General features: G+C 45.1%; 1 protein-coding gene across 1 annotated transcript in view; it reads right to left on the bottom strand.

Annotated features, from left to right (window-relative positions):
* Nucleotides 1–1,987: 1,987 nt before the first annotated feature.
* The window catches only part of LRIG1 (leucine rich repeats and immunoglobulin like domains 1), an 83,992-nt gene continuing 63,129 nt past the window's right edge, over nt 1,988–22,850 (bottom strand). The window contains 12 exon segments of the mRNA XM_071756250.1: nt 1,988–2,388; nt 2,540–2,848; nt 3,952–4,116; nt 4,722–4,844; nt 6,111–6,530; nt 7,052–7,333; nt 8,360–8,680; nt 10,447–10,610; nt 12,230–12,301; nt 13,604–13,675; nt 17,619–17,699; nt 21,336–21,479. Of these exon segments, the coding sequence (XP_071612351.1) occupies nt 2,156–2,388; nt 2,540–2,848; nt 3,952–4,116; nt 4,722–4,844; nt 6,111–6,530; nt 7,052–7,333; nt 8,360–8,680; nt 10,447–10,610; nt 12,230–12,301; nt 13,604–13,675; nt 17,619–17,699; nt 21,336–21,479 (2,386 nt within the window). The 3' untranslated portion in view covers nt 1,988–2,155.

Below are 22,850 nucleotides of genomic sequence, written 5' to 3' on the forward strand. Positions count from 1 at the left end.
ATTTCTTCCTAAAAAAAAATCTAATCTGAATCTGCTTGCTTACAGCTTGGAACCACTGCTCCTCATCCTGTGTCCTTGAAAAAAAAAAAAAAAAATCCATCTCCATAACTCACCACCTGTCTCAAAAATGCAAACGTGGCAATAGTCAGGAGCTGATCCAGACAGGAACCTGACAGAATTACTCTGTGCTTCTCCAAGGGCTTGGGCAGCTGCAGAGCCTACAATGAAACTCTCCATCAGCTACAGGGCAAGAGGCAAGAGGACTTTCCCCTACAGCTGGTGGCTCCTCTAGGTAAGGCTGGACAGGACACAGTAGCACTCAGATAGATCCCCAAGTGATGGATCTGACCAGAAAATTCAGTGTTTCTGCCCTTATTTTGAGCCACAGTAGTAGCAAAGCTGGACTTCCAACAGACTCAGCTTCAGTGGAACTGGTGTTTGAGTTGCTCCTAAGGAAAAAAGTTACAAAACCCACAAATAAACCTTTCCCCAAAGTAGTCATCACCAGAGTTAGCAACCTCATGTTAGCAGAACTCAAATTACAAGTAACTGGAAGGAAATCCTCCATCCACAGGTACCAACACCAACAGAAAGCAGCCTTTCTATAAGTAAGAAACCATAGTGAAGTTAGAAGTGACAAAAGATCTGTTTGACCAACATGGGCATTTCTTGTCCCCTTATATATTGATGAACTTACTTAAAAAAAACAATCTGGGGTATTAGCAGAGTAGTTTCAACTTTAACTACAGAGTTTCCCTTCTAAATCAGGATGGTTCTGAATAGCCTAGAATTGCTACACAAAGCAGAAACCATTTGAAGCAGATATTTTCATAAAAAGTCTGGCTGCAGGTGGGGTTCATGGTGTTCAACAAGAAAGCACAATATTGTGTTGCAGGGGAAAAAAAAAAAACCCAAAACACAACTATCAGAGGAATTAACAGTACAGCTGTCAGCTTCGGAGTGCAATTTTAGTCTTGTTGTCAAAACAGCTCTATGGTTTCAAACCCCCCCTCCAGAGCAGAGTTAAGTGTTTGGGAGGTGTGAAAATGCAGTGTAGTGGCACGGGTTATTCCTGCTGAACAGGAACACAGGTAAAGCTGCATCCATGTGGGAGGGGAAATGTCTGCAACCAGTCTGTAGGGGATCTGTGCTGTACCAGGGTTTCTGGCCAGGGAACGCCTCCTGCTATGATGTTTTTTCTGAATGGTGCAATATATATGAGACCACCCCACAGTTTACTGCATGAATTATTTATTTTGGTAAGGACTGCCCAGTAATCATGACAGCCTTTTTGTCTGGTTGTTTTGGGGCTCTGTGCTGTTGCTGAATTATTTAGTGCCTCTTGTGTGGTCCACTCTTAACGTATCACAGGATCACAGTTCAAATCCTAATTTTGATGCAGTTTTGAAAAGTTTTGGAATTTAAGTTCTCCCACCAACTGGAAAAAAAAAATCAGGTTGCTATGTAATTTATCACTGCATGTTTTTCAGCTTCATTTGAAACAGGTGAAGATCTCTGTTTAAATGTGGTAAGTGCAATAAATTTCAAAGAGGGAAAGAAATTTGTGCTAAGTAACCCAATTGATACTTGATTTAAGGGAACTTCCACTGAAAAGAGGACAATCCCTTTGGAACAGTCTGGCTTTTTAAAGTTCTGCTTATGCATTTAAGGCACCAGAATTATTTGTCTCACAAAGTTTAACAGCAACCTGATACTGAAAACAATATTGCCAAAATTGTAAAATTTCACTCAGTTTTCCATGCACTAAAGATTAAAATAGCCTCTGTAAAAGATATATATATATATATATATTTATATATATATATTTATATATGAAAACTCTTATGTACAATGGTATCAAATACTTTTCTCTTTACACAATAATCCCTTGCATTTATGTGCTTCATATGCAAGTCAACTTTTGAATGCTTCATACTTCTCAGGGAAGTTTTAAACTATGTACAAACAGGTGACGCTCGAACAGGAGTTTGTTCCCCATACAAGCTTGTTTCTCATACCTCACTTAATTTGCCTTTGACAGTTCAAGATTTTGAGGTAGAAGTAAGTAGCCTATATATACTCTGTGCAAAAAAAAAAAAAAATTAAAAAAAATAATAGTGTGTTTGTTAAATTGCAGATGGCAGTCTGTCCCCTCTCAGTCCAGAGATCTGTTTGGTGGCTTCAGCTCCTGGAGGGAGTCACATGGCTTGGATGTGTAGCCATTGGACAGGAGGGCCTGCCTTGCTTCTGCTTCACTCTGCAGATCCAGTAGTGTTGGGGAAATTTCAGGAAGCACGTTCAGTTGCTTTAATGACCCTCCTGCTGCTGAAGCTCTCACCAAATTAAGGTTGTTCAGCTCCAAAGGCTTTGTTACTGCTTGTGAAGAGCCTGCAAGAAACCAAAGACCCAGCGTGGTTACTTGACAACCTTGTAAAACCAACCACTTGTCATTCATGCCCTTAAGCAACAAGCTGATAGGAGAAAACAAAGCTCTGGTATAACCCAGATGGACAAATGCCATCCCCAGGGCAACACTTACCTTGTTGGTCTGCAAGCAGCGGGCTGGTGGTGCTCACAGCTCTTATTCTGTCGTGGTTGCTGGGGTAGAGGGTGCCATCAGTTTCCATCCTCTTGCTGCTGGCACCCCCATTGCAGGGCTGGGGCTGGAGGAGGCTGGTGCCTGCACCCCTCTTCCTGTTCTGCTCCTTGCTGCTCAGTGCTTTCGGGTAGGTGGTATCCAGAGTCTTGAGGCTCTCAGAGTAGAAGTCCAGCTCCTTGGGGTAGATGTGGACGTTCATGCTGTCAGTGCTGCCACTGCAGTCAGTGCACACCACGGGCAGCCCATAGCCTGTCAGGGAGGAAGGGAAAAACCACAACAAATGAAGATGAACCAGCTGCAAATTGTCAGCACTGCAGCACACAACTTGTGGAAGGAGAAAGCGGCTCTGTGCAGTTCTTCTGTCCCTCAGCAGTGTGGGAATCCCTCACTAAATATCATGGACATTTCTTGGGTTTATACAGGGCCAGTAAATACCTGTGCCTTTCAAAACTCTGTAGCTATCACTGAAGATAGTTCCCATTCATAGGCTCAGTAGGGTTGTGGGGTTTTTTCCCTATTCCAAAAAAGCTGTGACTTTCTTTTTTTTTTTAAAAAAAATAATCAACATTTATTTCCTTTTCCAGAAACAGAAAGTGGAATTTTCCTGAACCTGCTTTAAAATACCAAGTTACCCTTTTTATTTTTGTGCTGCTGCTTTCCAGAGACCACTGTCTGTTCCCTCAAGATATTACAGCTGTTTTAGTGGTAATAACAGATGACCAGAATTCAAAGCAGGAAGGAGTTTCTTAATGCTGAAAGTTAATTTCCTTAGTGCACTTGAGAAATTTCCATTATGAAACTTCACAGTTTCTCCTAGACAGAAAATTTGCTTCACTGGCTGTTTTTCTGTGGATGTTACAATACAGCATGAGAACAGAAAACACATCCTAAAAATAGAAAATATGAGTGTAACACCCAAGAAACTGGCAAAGAGCAGAGGCAGGTGTAGTGCCCAAAACAACCTTTAAATCCTGAAAATAAAATAGAAGCTGAGCACTGAAGCTGACAACCCCTTTAAAGAGCATGAAAAACGTTAACACCTTCAGTCTGAAAGTGCTCTCGTGTTTTGGGAACAGCTCAAACCAAAATACTGATGAGGCAGCTGCCAGGAATGGCTGTTGTTGTCAGCTCTGGTCTGCCTCTCTCTAACAGTTCCTCAAATCCAAGCTATCCAGGCTTGAGCAAGGATCAAAGCAAGCAGCAGAAGGTAAAGTTGCTGTGCTCACACCTGAGAATCAGCCTGGGCTATTTTTTCTAAAGGTAACAGTTTCTTGCCTTAATGCTGTCTGACTTGGAGGGCTTTCTGATCCGTGCAGACACGAAATACCTTTCCAGATTAATGGGGTTTGTACCTGTCTTATCTGGAACAAGCATTCCATCAGCCACGTCTTCAGTTTTCCAAGTGTCTTTATTATACCCAGTGCACAGTTTTGGCTGTCTACAACCTCCAGTGGGAGCTTCAACATCTGGACACCTTCCAGCATCAGTCTGACACATACCTGTAACAAATGAACCATCTGGCTAAAGATTACAACCATCTGCTTTCAGACTTGTTAAAACTAACAAATTAGAAATAGGACTGTTTCTACTGTAAAAGCTGTGAAAGGCAGAAAAAATAGCAGTGGAGATAACAGATAATTTTAAGCTAACGTGTAGCAGAATAAATACTGTACAATCTCAGGCGAATCTCTGTGCATAATGTTTAATTTATCCTCCCTAATGTGCTATGTTCAAGTAATGTAAAATCCCAACATTTAATTTCTGTGCCTGAAGGCAGGGACAGGCAACGCTAATGTATTCTCTGCTAGCACTTAACTATGGTAACTCTGGTGCCAAAAAACCAATTCAAAGTTAGCAAAAAAATAATCCTTGGGTCCTGACTGAGCAGTCTGTGAAGCAGTCTGTGAAGCAGTGTGTGTGAACACTGTGATTACTGGGAGAGGGCACCTTTGTGAAGTGAAAGACACATCCTTGTTCTGCAGAAATGCAGTAGCTCGAAAGCTACATGAAGATCTTTCAGAGAATTCCTAACACGGCACAGAAATACTCTGTAATCTGCCTTCTCCCTCCTCGTGTGACATTGGGATCCAGCATCCCAGGAAAAAGAATGGAAGTTCCTCACCATTGCCATCAATGTGCCCGTTAGGCTGCTGGGTGTCCCCCCTGACAACCGCTTCCTGCCGCTCCGAGAGAGTCCCTTGGGAAGACAAATAGCTTGGCACGTCAGGAGGCACAATGGTCTCATCTAGAGCAATGGGAGCAGAGAAATGTCAGTTCCTAGTCAGATACAAAGGCTTCTGTTTTCAAAGGCAGGGAAAAATTGTGTTTTTAAGAGGGATCAGGGACTGCCTAAACACTCCGTGCCCCTCAGAGCCCCACTGCGCATTTTTCAAAACTTGAAGCTGTGAGAGACAGTGCTGAGAAAACCTTTTTTTGGCTTTTTGCATTTGGCAGCCAGCACACACCAGGTGAATGTGGAAGTGTCTCTTCAGAAGAAAACATTTCTCTTCCCCTGAAATTTAGAGTATCTCATTCAACTCAAATCCTTTCTCTCCCACAGTGACAAGTAACAGAACAGGGTCTTTGAGTCAAATAAGCAGGCAAGTAAGTCAAAGCCCCTCAGCCACCCAGTGAGAGCCTCCAGTCTGAATCAGGCAATTTCAAGTTCCCCATCATACAAATACCAAGTGAAACTGAACCACAACAGGCATGAAGCCCTAGGTTTTCATGACTGAAAAAAAGGGGAATAAAAATCCCACTGTTATGGATATGGTATCCCACACGTGGTATCCAAGACATTCTGCCTAGCCCATGTTTTTAAAATCCTGCTGTACTACTTCTAAAGATAAATGCAATATAGGAAAGCTGAAAATCCCAGCAGGGTGGGGAAGCCTTAGGCTGGTTCTTCCACACCTCCGTTCAGAGGCTGCCAAACACTGAAGGCAGCAGAAGAGCTTTTTTCCCCCTTTTTTATCTCAGCAGTTGTTTCAGCACCAAATTATCCCCTTTCTGTATCAGGAGGAAGCAATAAACACTGATGCTTCCCCTAAGAAGTGCAGGATGTCCCTCATCAGCAGGGCTACAACAGCTCTTCCAGGCAACATGGAAAAAGGGTTTCCAGTCTCAAAGTCTGATTTTTCAATGTTTTGGATACTAAGTCTTTGAAAAATACAGATTCCCAAGAATAAGGTTTCCAGTTTTGTGGACAGGATCCAGACTGTCTCAAGAATTATCATTTATGGTCATGGAAAATCAAAGTAGCAAAGCAATGGGTGAAACTGCTGCCAAGTGGAAAAGACCTTTCTGAAGAGCCAGCCAAGGGGAGAAATGCAGCTCTGAACATGCTTCCACAGCAAGTGAAAAGCTGGTTCCAGCTTTGTGAGCCAAGAGAACCACCAAGATAAGCCAACTGCTGTGACAGTGTGATTGTGGCTACCTGATGTGCTGATTCAGCTGCAGTCTGACAGCACTCAAGGGCAGAAAAAACCTTAGAGCAGGAGAGCAGAGGTACCTGTGTTGGTGACACTGTATTCTTCACTCTTCTTCCTGGTTTGGTAGATGATGCAGACCCAGACCAGAGAGGTCAGCACGATGCTGCACACCACAGCAATGGTGATGATCCCCACCGTGGTACGGTCCTTCCTACAGCCGAGGGACTGTAAGATGCTGACTTGGCTGTGTGCACGCTCTGTCCCCAGGGTGTTGGACATTTCACAGGTGTATTTCCCAGCATCTTCCAAGACAACGTTCCTGACGATCAGCAGCTGATTGCCAGAGGTAAAGTGATGCCTTTCTGTCACAACCAGGGGTTGGTCACCCTTCAGCCAGGTGATGCGGGGAGTCGGGCTCCCCGTGGCTTTGCACTGAAGAGCCACAGTCTCACCCACAGACACCACGTGGTCTTCCAGGGGATGAATCAAAGATGGTGTCTCTGCAGGAGAAAAACACAGAAATTAATACCTGAAGAAAGTTCAAATTTTAACAGAACTGACTATAACTGATGCTCCTGCAGACAAACGTGCAGCAACACCCCTGGAACAGGGCAAAGCACAACAGAAGTAGCACAAACAGGGCCTTCCTTCACCAGTTGGTGTTGAGTCTTCCCAAGAAAGAAACCCCTAAGGACAAGGAGCAACAGCCACCACACATTAATTATTTCATGGGGTAGGAGAGATGGAGTGCAATTTCCTTTTAAAGTCATTTTCCCAGGCAGGAAATGAAGTGGTTGGAGGGGCTTCCTTGGCACAAGAGGAAATGCAATTCATGGCTCCTTCTTTTAATTAGCAGGGTATTTTTCATTAGGTAACTACAGTGTAGAAGAGTAAACCAAGACTAACACAGAGCACTGCCTCTTTGTCCCTTTATCTGCAACTCCTGAAGAGCTTGAGCAGCAAACCCTTTGAGCTCCCACTTCTAGCTCACTTGGTTTCTGAGGGCATTAAGACATCTTACCCAGCACAGAGAGGGTGGCATTTGCAAGCACAGACCCTGCAGAGTTCTGTGCTGTGCAGCTGTAGACACCCATGTCTTCTATCTTGACATCTGTGATGAAGAAGACATCATCGTCGGGCATGACGTGCATGCGGCGCTCCCGGGCGGCGGGGAAGTCGGTGCCCCCGTCCTTCTGCCAGGCAATCTGTGGGGTGGGGTGTCCTTCAGCTGCACACTCCAGCCGTGCTGTTGTCCCTGTCCTGCTGGTGATGTCATGTGGGGTTTTGATAAAGGAAGGCAATACTGATGAAGAAAAAACAAGAAAAAGGGACTTTTTTTACACACGAGCAATTTTCCATGGGGAAAACATCGTCTGCTGGGCAGTTCTTTTCCATCCAAGCAGGAGATGGATCTGGTCGTTATCCATGGGTCAGAGGATGACAGACAAGGTCCTTTTGCAGGATATGACTACACTGCTGGGGACTAACCCTGTGTTTCTAGAGCACGGATCTGTCTTGCCCACTCAGGAGCATTAGAGCTGGGATCAAAAATAATTTTCTTCTGCAATGAACCTGGAAGAAAACCCCATCATCTCTCCCTGCAGAGAACTTTCAGTCATTCTAGTGCCTCTTTTTTGTATGTTTTTCAATTTTCATTTCCTCTTTTCACTGGGCAAGGACTCTACTGGAACAGCCAAAGAATCCCAGAATCATCCGGGTTGGAAAGGATCTCTGAGATCATCAAGTCCAACCCTTGATCCACTGCCACTGTTGTTCCCAGACCATGGCACTGAGTGCCACATTCAGTCTCTTCTTAAAAACCTCCAGGGACAGAGAATCCACCCCCTCCCTGGGCAGCCCATTCCAATGCCTGATCACCCTCTCTGTAAATAATTTTTTCCTAATATCCAACCTAACCCTCCCCTGGCAGAGCTTAGGCCCATGGCCTCTTGTCTTACTGGGAGAAGAGCCCAACCCCCCCTGGCTCCAACCTCCTTTCAGGGAGTTGTAGAGAGTGATGAGGTCTCCCCTGAGCCTCCTCTTCTCCAGCCTGAACACCCCCAGCTCCCTCAGCCCTTCCTCACAGAGAGAGGTGGTTAAAGCTGTTAGGAACGTGCTGAAGGGCTTGGCTGGATGGCAGCCACAAGCCTGGCACGTCCTCCCCACATGGCATCTCTCAGCATCTACCAAGTTGCAGGCAGGTGGTGTAAAGAGTCAAAGAGCTGCTCACCATCAGGAATGGACCCTCAGGAGGAGCCACCCACCAAAAGCAGGACCTAAAGAACGAGCTCAGGAATGAGGTGAGGAAAGGAGTGAGCTTCCTACTCACCATTAACAGTGAGCCGGGCCTTGTTGGAGTAGGTGGAGCCGAAGTGGTTGGTGATGATGCACTGGTACCGCCCTTCATGGGTGAAGGTGACGTGGCGGAGGTGCAGGATGGTGGTGTACTCCATCACCTCCCCACCTTTTGCCCTCACGTGGGCAAAGTTCTCAATCTCAGCATTGTGCAGCATCTCGTTGTCTTTCTTCCAGGCAAACATCATGGGGGAGCTGCTGCTGCTGGCGGCCGAGCAGGTGAAGCGGATGTCCTTCCCCAGCACAGCCACGGTTGTCTCGGGCTGGATGATGATCTGTGGCTTGAGGAAGTCATCTAAAACAGAAGGCAGGGTTAGTTCTGGACTGTGAGGAAACAGAGGAGCAAGCAGAGAGATGCAATAAGAAATAGACAGTGCCTAAGTGACATCTGCTTTCACATCCACTGCTGTCTGCACTCCGCCATCGAAACTCTCTGTACTGTCCACATGTGCCGTGCACAGCTCCTCTTGTTCCTCTGGTTCCTTCTGTAACCAGTGGGCTGAGATGGTCACTTGGTGACCTCAGACACACACAGAGATGCCCACTTAGCTCTCTTCACCAATGCAGCTGAAACCTCAGGAAGATACTGTGGTCTAAAGAATAAATCCTTACTTGTACAACCCACTCTTGAAGAGCAATACTGAACTTCAAACTTCACCTTCAGGCCTGCAGTAGTGTGAAGCAGGAGGGGAGAGCAGGACACTTAAAGACTTGCAAATGCCACCTCTAAAGATCAAAGTTCCTGATCAAGGTGACCACAGAACACACTGTCAAAGCAGAAGCAGGCACTGTATTTGTCTGTCACCCATCTAGGGTGGAAATCTTTGCATATTCTCTCTCTGCCCTGAAGACTGTTGGTTTTAGCAAGATTCCAAGCAGATTCATATATTAGATTTCTACAAATGGTGTAATTAAATATCTGACTAAGGTTTAATTAAACAGCTAGGCCTCTGGAACCAGGAGTACTAGTGCCTGGAGGACTTGGCAGACACCAGAGAAGCAAAGCTGTCTTCACTTTGTGATGTTGCTGTGGGGATGGAGCCTTCATGATTTCTTCTTCCAGAGGAGCACAGCAAGCCTCCCAGACTCACTCAAATGGAGGCCACCAAGGCAGAACATTGCTACTGGGGGATCAAGAGGGACATGGGACAGCAGCTGGAACAAAGCCTTTCCTCTGTACTCAGTGCAAGTCTGGCATTCAACATAGTTACACAGGATTTTCCAAAGCTCATTTTTTCCTTCATCAAACAGTCTCGTGCAGCTGCCCCCAGGATCAACAATCCACACCACTTTGGCTCACCAAACCAGGCCTTTATGTTGCCCAAAAGCTGGATGCATGAGCAGCATCACTTTGGCCCCCTATGATAATTTTTTTTTTCCTTTGTAAGAGAGGCAGCAGAGGTTTGTGTGGGGGCATTAAGGAAAGCTGCTCTGCAACCACCGCTCACGGGCAGAGTCAACAGAGTAGGTGCTCTTCAGAAGAAAAAACAACCATAGGAGAAAATAATATTATAATGCAACTGTTAACCATCAGTTGGTTGTGTAGTGCCTTACTGTCCCAGTAAAAGAGCTGTGATGGAGAGATGAGAATCTCTGCTTTGGCTTTTTTTGGCTTTGGTTTTGGTTTTTTAACCCTTTGTTATTTCTACGAGAGAAGAAGATTTTTTTAAGATGCTTGCAGACCCCAAAGCCAAAGAAGAAGCTCAGAACACTGCAGAAGGACAAAAATTATAGCTGCAGGCTTGGTAGTATCAAACTGAGAAGCCTGGGGAAGTCTCTGCAGCCCCAAGAACATGCATCAGTCCCTTTTGATTTAATACTCACTCAAGGAGCCCTGTAAGGAATACACTGGATGCAAGCAATGTGCTCTGTGGTTTTGGTGGGAAATAAATCGAAGCCAATGACAAATTTTTAAAACACAGGCTTGGGCTTCCTTTGATCCCATTGAAAAACAAAACAAAACAGAAACCCTCTCGTAATAACATGCTAGTAGTCAAAGAAAATGTTTCCCAAGTGAGTCCTACCCTTCATACAACCTCAGAACACACAGGCAAGACTTACCACACACAAAACTCTCTGGCAGGATGGCAAAAATGCTCTTGCTTTTTAGTGACTCAGGATGGGCACAGGTGGCCACCACAAAGGATTGCAGCTCCTTCTCAACTAACCACTGGGGCAGCCATTTCAGCTGGCAGTCACAGAGGAAGCTGTCACTGTTTATGTGGCTGCAGGGAAACAAAACCAACACGAGCCTGCTGTGAGTCTCACAAGGAGAGAAGGCTGGAAAGCTCACAGCCCTTTCATGTTAGACACATTCCTCCTCCCTCCTTCCCCCCCCCAGCATGGGTAGAAGAAGAAAAAGGACTGCAGGGCTGTCCTCAAGGCACTAACGATGTTAAATACATAACACATTTCAACAACATTTTATCCCCACACAGAGCAACCCACTCCTGTGCTCCAGTGATGCTCCCTAGAACCTTATATTTATTAATACCAACTTCCAGAGTGATCCCCAGGAACAGACAGGCAGTGAGAGAAACCAAGGCAGACCATCTACACAGGAGACATGCAGCAGAGGCACAAGTACAGCCCATCCTGCTCCCATTTCTCCTATCCAGTCACCACCCATGCTTCTCCTCTGCTTCTGTGCCTTGAGACTCTTTGGTGGCAACTGAATTCAGGGCTTAATTACTGAAGGATTCTTGCCAAGTTCCTGTAAGAGCTGTCAGTCCCTCAGGGGCAGTCCCAGAGGGGTAAGTGGAGAGGCCCCTGCCAGTCCCCAGCATCACAGGGGTAAGAGGTTTAGCTCCTGTTGTGTTTACTGATTAACAGGAGCAGTGCAAGAGAAATAAGCAAAGATGTTTGTGTAAACCAAACAGTGACTGGGTTGGAAAGCAAAGACCAGAAATATTTCTCAGCATCTTAACAGTAACTTAACAACATCCATGGAATGCATTCTGCATCTTCATGTCCCCTATCTGAAGGCCACCTTCTCCATGTTATTAAGGTTTCTTCATAAAATTTGGGATCTCACAAGCTCTTCTCTAGTAAGATCAATCTTTTGCCTCACTTTTGTCAAGAGCCAGTGCAAAAGATAAGGTGGTTAAAAAATAACAGACATGCAACTTTCACCTTATTCATTCCCCAGTCACTGCTATTAAATGTCATCACTAACATCAACCACCTGACTCCCATTTCCAAGGTCAAGAAGAAACTGAACTTGCCCAAAAACCAACTAAATCATTTCTTGTTCCACAGACACTGCATTACTCCAGAGTGTAGCAATGCACTGACAGTGGATTAAATATTTATGGAGAAAAGGAAACCAGGGAAGACTGGAAACAGTGTCTGATAACAGTGCAGAGCCCCTGCCTGGAGCACAAGCAGCAGCTCTGATAACACATCCATATTTTTACACCAGAAGTCTGGGTGACAAGTGCATCCAGTTTGAATGGTGCTTATCACTGAGATGTCAGTACTGCACAGGAACCCTGAACACAGGTACAGCACAGGAGCCACTGGGAATTAAATCAGTGGCAGCAGGAGGAGAGATGGCTAAAAGGACCAGGGCTGGACTTCCTGAGCAGAGATGAATAATTGCACAGATGTGAACCTGCTGGAAGAACCTGTTCCAATGATCTCATTTCACTCACTATTAAACGCACGATGTTCCCCATGACATCTACTCAAGTGTAAAAATACCCTGCAGAGGAGGACAGGGGGAGGAGGAAATAAATGAGTGGTAATGCAAATAACACCCCATTGGAAACAACGTGCTACTTCTCACGTCCAGGGCAAGATGGACCTCTGCCTCCCTAATGGTGTGTGCAGCCCAATTACTTACAGCTGCTGCAGGCTCCTCATCTTGGCAAAAGCATCTGCTTGAATGGAGCGGATGGCGTTATCCCCCAGGTTCCTGCAGGAACACAACCAAAGGTGGTGTGAACACCAGGGGTGCTCTGGCTGTGACAAAGTCTCCCCACACTTCAGCAGTGACTCCACTGCTTAAGATCTGGTAGCTCCTCATCCAGGCCACGGCCACTTGTGGTTCACAGAAATGGCTTCCCATGAAACGCTTCGATACTGAGTAAGTATTGCTGAACAATACAGCAAAAATTCTGGGACTAAATCATTAAGTCACTCTGTATCCCATCTTCTCACTACACTTTCTCAGTCCCAGCTACCTCCATCATCCATAGCTCAGAAATTCCTCAACCCCCTTGATAACCAAAGATAGTCAGGAATGTCGTATGCCAGGCTAGACCTTCAGCAAACATAAAGAAAGCAAACACTTGCACTAAAGGGCATCTGAGAAGTTATTTGAAAGTGACTTTGAGAGGATACTGTTGTGTTTGAAAAACACTAAAACACTGCCTTGGTTCCAAAAGAAGGTATTCTTCAAAGCTTCCCTTACAGCTAAGGCTAATTAAAAATTTCACTTGTCCTCTGAAAAAGGCCAGTGTCAGATTAAAGGCTTAAGTTTACCAAGTGAGGTGTAGGGCAGACTAGTCCTGCTGTCAGAGGGAATCTCAGCAGATCATTAATAAGGGAACCTTTATCCAGGAATGTCCCCCCTACTCAGGCAGCCCAAACCCTGCAGTATGCTCCCAGTGGCTGCAACATTTCATACGGTCAACAGCCAATAAAACATCTTGAGCAAAATCACATATACTTTAATTTGTCTTAATTCAGAAAGGAAGTTATTCATGAATCACTGCTGGAGTCATCAGCCTTGGGACACAGAAGAAAACCTACATAATGGCAGCCAAAATTTCCTTCTTGCAAATCACTCTAAGAGAGTTGTGTTTGGTGCCTGCATCATGAGCACTCATCATTTGCAACATGTGTCACTGCCAGGGCCTAGATGTAGGAGGAAGCTGGGGCAAGGGAGGAGGAAAGAGGGCTCCATCTGAAAGCATTATTTTCATTGCTAACAGCCTGCAAAGCAGCAATGTGCAAGTCCAGGCAATATTTATCCAAGAACAAATCAAAAAATTAAGAGCACGCAGATTTGCCACATGTTCTATAACTTTGTTCCTGGCACAAAAAAAGGCCAAAGTTGAGGCAGACTTATAATGAGAAGGAAGCAGGTGGCCCCCACAAATGGACTGGCTTCTCAGTTTACAAAGACACTATTAAATTGCTTGCAGATCTCTCAAGCAGCTACTTTTGGCAGACCCCCCCCTTCCCAAACTCCGAGGCATGGTGGGTTACTCACAGGTGCTCCAGGGCCTCCAACCCTGAGAAGGCTTTCTTGGCCACCGACTTGATCTTGTTTCCAAACAGAGTTCTGCAGTTTCCAAACATCCAGTGCCAGATAAACAGGAATAAAACGGAGAGAGGGGGACAGAAAAAGAAGAAACACAATTAGTGTGGCTTTATCTGATAAACGTGCTCAGTGTAAGTCCCGGGAAATCTGAACTGCACAGAGATTAAGAGGGCAGAAGTACATTCACTTTCCTGCTCCTGAAATTAAATCCTTTTATCTGTATTAGAATTTAATAGTGATGACAGCACAAAAGGGAATGTGCTGTATCATGTAAAAGGGCAGGTTGCTCCATTGCTTGGAAACCAGCTTGCTGAGTAACAGAAGGTCCCCTCTCTTCTTTGCAGCCTGGCTGTGGACAGGATTAAGTGCAATGACAATTTCAGATTTCAGTCTCTCCCTGCAACACTTTTCATTTCTTCCCAGATAGTCAGAGAGTGGTAATCTAGTCACTGCTGCTTGGCCTAAACAAACATTGCACACAGGGGCTGAGGGCTGTCTCTTGGATAACCAAAGCAAGTACTGACTTCCTTCCTTGGCCTATTACACCAGCAGAGTATTTGCTGCATCAGAGTGTGTGTGGCTTTTTGCTCTGGGTAAAATACCCCAAACACCAAAGGCTGTGTGCAGTCATGTACCATCTTTTGAAAAAGGGTGCTGCATTAATGAAGGCTTTGAAAAATCTATCAGAATTATTAACTTTGTAAGCAATTCACTATATGCAGACCCTGGTCATATGGCTGCATCCATACAGACTGATTTTTGGAGCCACATTCATAGAATCATAGAATTGGTTGGGTTGGAAGGGACCTCAGAGCTCATCAAGTCCAACCCTTGATCCACTCCCCCCGTGGCTCCCAGCCCATGGCACTGAGTGCCACATCCAGGCTCTTTTTAAATATCTCCAGGGATGGAGAATCCACCACTTCCCTGGGCAGCCCAATGCTTGAGCACCCTCTCAGTAAAGAAATTCTTTCTAATGCCCAACCTAAACCTCCCCTGCCACAACTTGAGACCATTCCTACATACAGGTGTTCTGCTGAGCCTGGGTTTGAAGCTGGGGATTTTCTATTTATTCTTTACAGTGGATCTTGGACTTTAAATATAAAGACACTGATTATATCTGATTACTTCCATCTGGGGATGTGACTACACAACATCCACATCACTTGTATAGGTGCATTTATGGCTATACACCAGAAATACATAACACACTGGAAATAACACCATGCCCCAGCAAACTCATTAAAATCATTATGCCTTTCCAATCTCAGCAAACCACTTCTCCCGTTCCGAAAGGGTCTGAACCCAGCGGCCCCTTCAAAGGGCTGTGGCCCCGCTGGAATGCAAAGGCAGGGAATGCAGCTCCAGGAGGAGCCTGCGTGCTGCAGCCCAGAGCCGGGCACAAGCGTTGCTCTCCCGGTGATTGCATCACTGTAATTACAGGCTCGGCACGCAATTCATTAGAAAGCAGCGTTTTCTCCTCCAGCCAGTTTTGCACCTGCAGGAAGGATCTCGGTCATTGAGTGAGCCATCAAAAAACCGGTTACGTTTAGCAGCTTGAATAATTAGGAAAGTCCTTGTTCCCCGGTGATTCCACTGATGCTTTTTATGCTTCGATGCTTCTCAACTCTCTCCTTCTTGAAGCAACATTTTAATTTAGGGCTGTGCTCTTCTTCCTGGAGAGCTTCATATATAATTCAGTGACTGGCCTCCCCACCTCTTAGTTTAACACCTTCGTTTCTGCAAACAACCCTCTTCTGTGCTAAATCCTTTCAGAGGCTAATCTGTGCCAGATCAAAGGGGAACGGCTTTTAAGGCAATCTCCATAGAGCTGAGGTGATTATTAATTCATTGGAAGGTCTCCTCTGAAGTGCCCATTTATTTTTTGTATGCTAATGCGTTTAAAGATGGTTGACAGTTTAAACACAGGCCCTAAATCACACAGTGGAATGTTAGCTGCAAAGGCTGATACTTTATTTTATTTACCAAAAAAAAAAATCCTGCCAGGGAGAAGGATACTCACTTCACCCTTAGATGAAATTACAAGTTTGGGATTTATGTGCTGATGAGCTCAAACAGATCTGAGCTGCTCCCTTTAAAAGTGGCCAAGTGTCCCCAAAATGTCCAAAGAAACACAGAATCATAGAATTGGCTGGGTTGGAAGGGACCTCAGAGATCATCAAGTCCAACCCTTGAACATCATGGAATCCTCTCATATTCCAAGGGTTTTTCTACACTCTGGCTGACAATGAACGATGCCAGCAACCTGCTCAGAAGCTGTTTCAGAGGAGAGAGCCCCACAGCCTGCAGACTCTGCTCCCATCCTGCCTCCTCCTGCTCCCTACCACACCTCCTGGCCTCTCCTCCTGACCCCACAACTCAGCAGTGCTCATTTCTTCTGGTTGCTCAGTCAATCCTTTTGCTCAGCTCTTTCCCTCTATGCTGTCTCCTGACTTTTTTATCTCTTTTAGACACATCCAACATTTCTCATATAACCCCAGCAGTTGACACCACCACATTTGCTCCCATGACTGTGGTGACACTGCAGGGATGCCTGACAGTGGATGTCTCACCAGGACAGCTCTCTCTCTCTCTCTCTCCACTCTTTTCTTCCACTTTCTCTCCCATCTCAAAGCAGCACTACAGGCTCACAGTCCTACAGCCTGCAAATCCCCCTGGACAAAGCCTCTGCTCCCACTACCCCCCTTCTAGCTGCTCACATGGTTTCAGTTTTCTTCAGACAACCCAAAAACTTCAGCAATAGCAGCCAAGGACTCTCCCACTCACCCCATCTTCTGCTTTTTCTCTTGAACCTTGTGGGAAGATTTCTCCACGTGCAATTCCTACCAATATCTTTCCCACATTTCCACCCCCAGGCCTCCTCCCTTCCCATCTTTTAGTCCTTCTCTGCCTTCTGCCTCCCTTTACTCACAGCTACGACTCAGTTACCCTCTTTTTGATTCCAGTGACTCCTCTCGACAACCATCAAATGCCAGCTACATCTGTGATTTCAAAATCTTTCTTTTCCATCTAAGCATTAGGTCCTCACAAATCCTGCCATGGCTCTTCCCACTCCCCCAGGAGCCTCTAATGAGATCGTGACAATATCCCTCCTGCCAGGATTCATTCCAGCCATCTGCTATCCATCGAGGTACTTTTACTGCACCTCTGGCTGTGCCATCTCTGCATCAGAGACAGCGTGATGGGGGAGTGCTGAGAACTTAAACAAAGGCAAGAGGTAATGATTAGACTCTTGATTTGTCACAAGCCATCAGAGCCTTTTCTGGCAGGGCTGATTTATACAGCTGATTTCAAACAGAACACGGACAAGTCCAGAGCAATGTGAAAATCCTGGTGAAGGCCAAGCAAGCTGTAAACATTTGCAAGGCGCATGCTTGCCTTGGGTTTCTTTTTATCTCTTTAAGAGCCTGTGCCCCGTGGTGCTTTTTATTGTCACTGCACATGGAAGCAAGCCCAAAAGATCACTCTCAGACAGAGTATCCCACAGAAACAAATCCTGTTTCAGTCCCTCTGTTGTAACAGGAAACGGGGTGATACTTGTCTTCTGTTTATTGTTATTTGCTGCATCAATCAGGGCTGCACACTGAAGACATTGCAGGGGCTTTTTTGGTGCTGATTGCTTTTAGAAGCAAGGAACAATTGTGCTGAATCTGACAGATGGAAACAACTTAAGTTCCTTTCTCTGGTGTCTCTGCACTACAATATGTGGCACTGTCAGTTCATCACCTTCAAATTATCATCACCTCAGATCTGCTTACAAACACAAGGGCTTGATAACCACACTCTTGCACTGAGCCTACAAAACTACCACATCTCTGATTTTTTTTGTTGATTTTTGCCTTCTTCCAAAGGCAGGAAGACTGTGGCAGAGGGGAGGGACCCCAACCACACAAAGGGACACAACACAACTGCTTTGCAGAACTTCAAACCCAGGGATACTCACAGCTTGCTCAGGTTTTCCAGGCCTGTAAAGGCTCCGTTGGTGTCTTCTATGGTGCCTGAGATGTCGTTGTGGTCCAGTTCCCTGGGGAGAGAACAAGAGAGAGTTTATAATCAGGGCCTTAATCCTAGGTGCATCGTTAAAAAACAAATGGAAAAAAGTCTGAGAATGCCACACAAAGAGCTTCCCATTTTCTCCTGACAGTTATCAGGAAAAGCAGAGTCCTGCAAAGCAGCACTAATCACTTTTCCTGCAGTGCCCCATGCTGAGATGGTGCATTCCAAGCAGAACCCTGGCTTTTTCCTAGCTGAAACACTGGGTTTCTGAGACAGCAGCAGTAGCAGACTGGAGGTCTTTACTGCCTCTTAACAAGTAGGTCTCAGACTTTTTCTAATTCTGTGCATCCGAACAAAAGGAGGGAAAAGGCAGTGAAGTCTCAAAACCAAACTGGGAGAAACAGCTCTCCTTAAATGCTGCTATCATGAGTTAAAATAACTTTGGCTACTCCATTGTACACATGTGTTTGTATCTCTGGAAGATGATTTGTTGTATTTTCTATGTAGCTGCATTTTTTTTTTTCCTGGCAATGAACTTGAAAGCTCAGCAAAGGAAAGGACTATCACACTATACAAACCTAACTCTCCATATAACCACTTAAAAAAAAAAAAGTAAGAATTGCTTTTTCAGTTGGATTCTCTTGGCTTTCAAATTACCATCTATTGCAAGATTCAAAGAGGTCTGAAGAAAAACAAGCACCTAGAACAAACAGATAAATCCACAAAAGCTGTTTAAACAGTCTGTTTAAAAATCCTTCCCTCCTAGCTTTAATTCCTAGCAATGAATACCTAGCAACAGACAGAAATTTATCATTTCTAATGTTAAGTAAAAAGAAAAAAAAAAGAGTGCATAGGCTTTGTTGGTTTTGTTACATCACTCTGATTTAAAGCCTAGCAAAAACCAACAACAAAGCAAACTAAAACATCCAGATAACCCCCTGAACCCTCAGGTACCCCTTTCACACCTTTTGAAGATTATTATCAGAACATTTTCCATTTAAATATATAAAGACTAGAAAATGAAAATATTTCCAAACCAAAGCCCCATGAATTTTGCAACACCCCAGGCATGGGCAGCACAGGTCCTAGGCTATTCAGAAGAAATACAAAATAACCCATAAGAAGAAAGAAGAAGTTAAAAAAAACTCCCATGGTGTCCACTTTGGCATGGTTTTCCTCAGCTGAGACAAGACTGCAACTCTTGCTCCCAGTACCTAAAACTGGCTGCAGTCTTTACTTGTTTCTTTCTCAGCTGCAGTGTGTGAACAATAAGGAGGGAGATGGCCCAAAGCCACAATTCCTGTTTCTCAGCTGCCTTCAGCGTGAGACCTGAATCTCAAGTCTCTGGGAAGCCCTGGCCTTAGCCAGCATCCTGGTGGATGTCAGGGTGATCTGTGAGCAGGTCTGTGCCAAAGGAATGGAGAAAAACTCAATGTCCCCACAGGGTGTGGGCACACATAATGCTGTGGTGGCACAGGAGACAAGGCCAGGAGATGCTTTGATGTGCTAACTTTTTCAGTGCTACCCGTGTGGGGCATGAGCAAATACATCCTCCTGGAGCAAAGTTTCTACATTTCCCCCATGGTTGCCAAGTCAATGCTCATTGTTCTGTATGCTTTTTAAGGGCAAATTCATTCTCAGACATTTCTCTTCAGTTCCACCATGGGCTACCAGTCTTTGGACCAGCAAACTCTTTCCCATGGCAGAGACAGACAAGTGGGAACAGCCTGTAGGAGCTCTCTGACACACACTTTTATTAATTGACTGCCACACATTGTGTTTTCTTGAAAAAGGAAAAGAAAATGGTATTGCTTGTTCATCCAGAGGCAACTCAAAGGTTTAGTGTTAGAAAGGAGGAATAAAAACCTTTTTAACAAATGAGTGAAAATAGAGAGAGAGGGAAAAAAGAGCGGGGTATTTTGGCCTAGCTCTCTTTGTATTCAAACTCCTCTCCCAGCCCCTGTTGCCAATTTCCTATTCTTTCTGGCTGGCTGAGCTTGAATGCTTGCAGCCTTGTTAATCATTGTGCTCCGAGGTCTCTGGGCCTGACCTCTATTTGAATAGCTCCACATTTCAGCAGTTTCACACCCACCAAAGGCTCCCCAACAATAGGCCATAATTAAAGCATGCTCGGGTCTTTTTCACCAGGTGCAGGACCCAATAGGCCTTTCTCTTTATTAAATTAGAGCTCACTCAAACACTCCCTCTCCACCTCCCCCCTTGGCCCCAGACATAAAAGAGGCTCCACATTCACTGCAGAGCAAAGAGAACTACCAGCTCCCCTTCCCCTCCATTTTTCTTTGGAAACCTTTAGTTCCGGTCTTGACAGCTGCCTCAGAGAGGTCCCTTTCTGAATGCCCAGTGGCTGAAAGACTTTGGCTGAAGTTTAAAAAAAAGGGGGGAAAAAAAGCAAACAAAACCCAAACTCACTTTCCAGTAACTTTCTCCACTGTGAACTTCAATAAAAGAAAGAGAAAGATGCAAAAAGTCCTGTTAAAAGGGAAGATCTTTGTGTTCCCGTTTCCTTTTAATTACTCGGATCAGACTGGGCTTCTGAAGAGGAATAAAAGTATCAAAGTGGAGGTTTTTTAATTTGCAGGAAGAATTAAATCACCCTCCTGAACTCAACCATCCTGGGAGCTTGGAGAGTGCTCACACAGGCCGTGAGAACTTTGTGCTGAGGCAGATGAAGGCTCCACACTCCTTGGAGAGAGAAGGAGAGCAGCCAGCAGCCACACAGCTGCAGGAATGGACAATTAAAAACTGGATTCTCCATCTGATGGTTCTAAGGCAACCCCAGACATCCCTCAATCTAATATAGATCATTTTGCAGCTCAGTATTAGGACACGTGAAATTTTTCTCTTGATGGCATGGCAACTTTTTTCTTGGTCAGAAGTTATGAGGAAAATCAGAGCAACATTTAATGGCCCAAGTGAGCCCAATTCTTGAAGAATTCTGGTTAGTCTAATGGTACACAGGTAGCAGGCTCCTGGTGCCATGGCTGGACCCAAGACTGGGTGAGGCTTCAAGTGTTGTTACACTTCTGGTATAATCAGATCCCAAGCCCCAACCTCTAATTTGTTTGGCCACTGTTTTTGTCTTCTCAACAACTTCTTAGCTCAAGATTTTCTATTTTTTATTGAATTAAACACAAAAAGTAACAGCCCGAAAAATGCTCAATAGCACATTTAAGAGGATACTCAGATTTCCAGAGTTGTCAAGGAAGGTGTCATTCCCTGCTCCTCCTGAGTGCAGAATGACCCAACAGAAACTGCTTTTTTTGAAGAATTTCAATCAGAGTCAATATGATGGCAACAGAAATTACACTGTTAGCTGAAGGACTGAAACCTCAGGGATTTATCCTCAGTTAGGTGAGACTCAGAACCCTGTCCCACATTCTTGAGATTTTACTCCAGAGCCCTCTACTCTAAACAGTCCAACTGCAATTCTCCTAACTACTCTTAACTAAAAAATACAAGTTCACTGAAGCTGAATAACTGAGTAAAAACAACAGTTGCTGAAGACAACTACTGAACAATCTATAGGGGAGTTTGACACCGAGGACACGGGCACCCAAAGCAACTCTAAAGCAGAACAGTTTGACAGAACACAAACTGTGGAGGGAAGGTAGATGTTAGCTGACAGAAAGTGAGAGCAACTTACAGGACACGTAGGTTTTTGAGTCCCTTGAAGGCACCTTCTGCAATATGATTGATGGAATTATGGCTCAGTCGTAGCACGTGAAGTCCCCCAAGGTCTGCCAGGCTTCCCTCATCCAGCCTGGTTAGGTTGTTGTAAGAGAGTATTCTGGGGGGAAAAAAAAAAACAAAACCAACACCCCCTTGTCAGTCCAACCTTGATTTTTCAAAACTCCTCTGTGCCAACCAATGCTTGCTTCCCAAAAAACCACCTTAGGACGAAGGATGTGTATGGGTGGATATATAATAAATTGATTAGGAGATGAGACTGCAGTCTGCAAATAATCCCACCAAATATCTGCACGGGGGGAGTGGATCAAGGGTTGGACTTGATGATCTCTGAGGTCCCTTCCAACCCAGCCAATTCTATGATTCTATGAAATAATGGGGCAGCTTGGATGACCAGAGGGGAGCAGGAGGCATTTGGTACAATAACCAATATGCTGTCAGGCATGGCAGGGAGATGCTACTCTCTCCTGTCTGGCTAGGTTAGGGGCTGGGAGCACCACCCCTCCTCATTCCCCCAGTGTATAGGTGACATTAGGGTTATCAGTCCTGGCTTTGTTCAATCCTCACTCTGATTTGGACTTCCTCTGTATCTTACAGGAAAAAGCAGTCCTCTCCTTCCCCACACCCTAGGAGGTGAAGAGTGACATCCAGCAGATGGATTTTGAAGTTCACACGTGCTCTTGGCAAGGTCCAGACTTCTCTACTCAGGAGGTGTCTTATCATTCTGCACTTGTGCACAGCAAGCCCCAGGCACCTGGGTGTGGGTGTGGGTGTCTTCACAGTCAAAAGCCAACAGCATTTCAGCACAAGGCAACTGAATGCTTCCTTTCATGCACAGGAAGGAGGTTTCTGTTGTAAACCTGTTGTAAACCAGGCACCTTCCCTCCCGCTCCCCTGTGTCAAGGAGTGTGCAGTCTGCTTCAAATCTTCTCCATTTACAAATGACTAATACTGGAGGGGTTGTTTTTTTCCTCATTTTCCACCCATCTATTCCCCTTGCCAATATTATCTCTGTTTTTAGAGACATTTTAAAGTTTGGAAGCTGCTAGGAAGCAAGCTGTTTTCCTCTCCCAGCTTGGGTGCAGATGAGGCTACTGAGATTTGGCACCAAGGGCAGGGCATGGGAAGCTACAAACCACTGCAGAAACCTCACACAAAATACACCTTCTGTGCAAGCAGGAAAGCCACAGCATTACTGATACTGAGGGTCAGCTTGATTTATCAAAAGAGGGACCACCTGAGGGAGCAGTAGGCAGAACCAGTGGTCAATGATCTTCATCCCAAAGCTCACAGCTCCCTGCTTCCTGCTGTCTGGATGTCACTGCAGCTGGATAAACCCTGCAAGGGCTACTGGAAGGTGAGTGTGACCAGCAATAGCCTCAGATTAAAGTTTCCAGCACCCTGATGTGTGGGGTATACAGATGGGCATTCAGCTACATGCTTACCTCTTTACAAAGGATTTTTGAAAATA

The sequence above is a fragment of the Heliangelus exortis genome, chromosome 12, assembly GCF_036169615.1.
Source record: "Heliangelus exortis chromosome 12, bHelExo1.hap1, whole genome shotgun sequence".
Lineage (NCBI taxonomy): Eukaryota > Metazoa > Chordata > Aves > Apodiformes > Trochilidae > Heliangelus > Heliangelus exortis.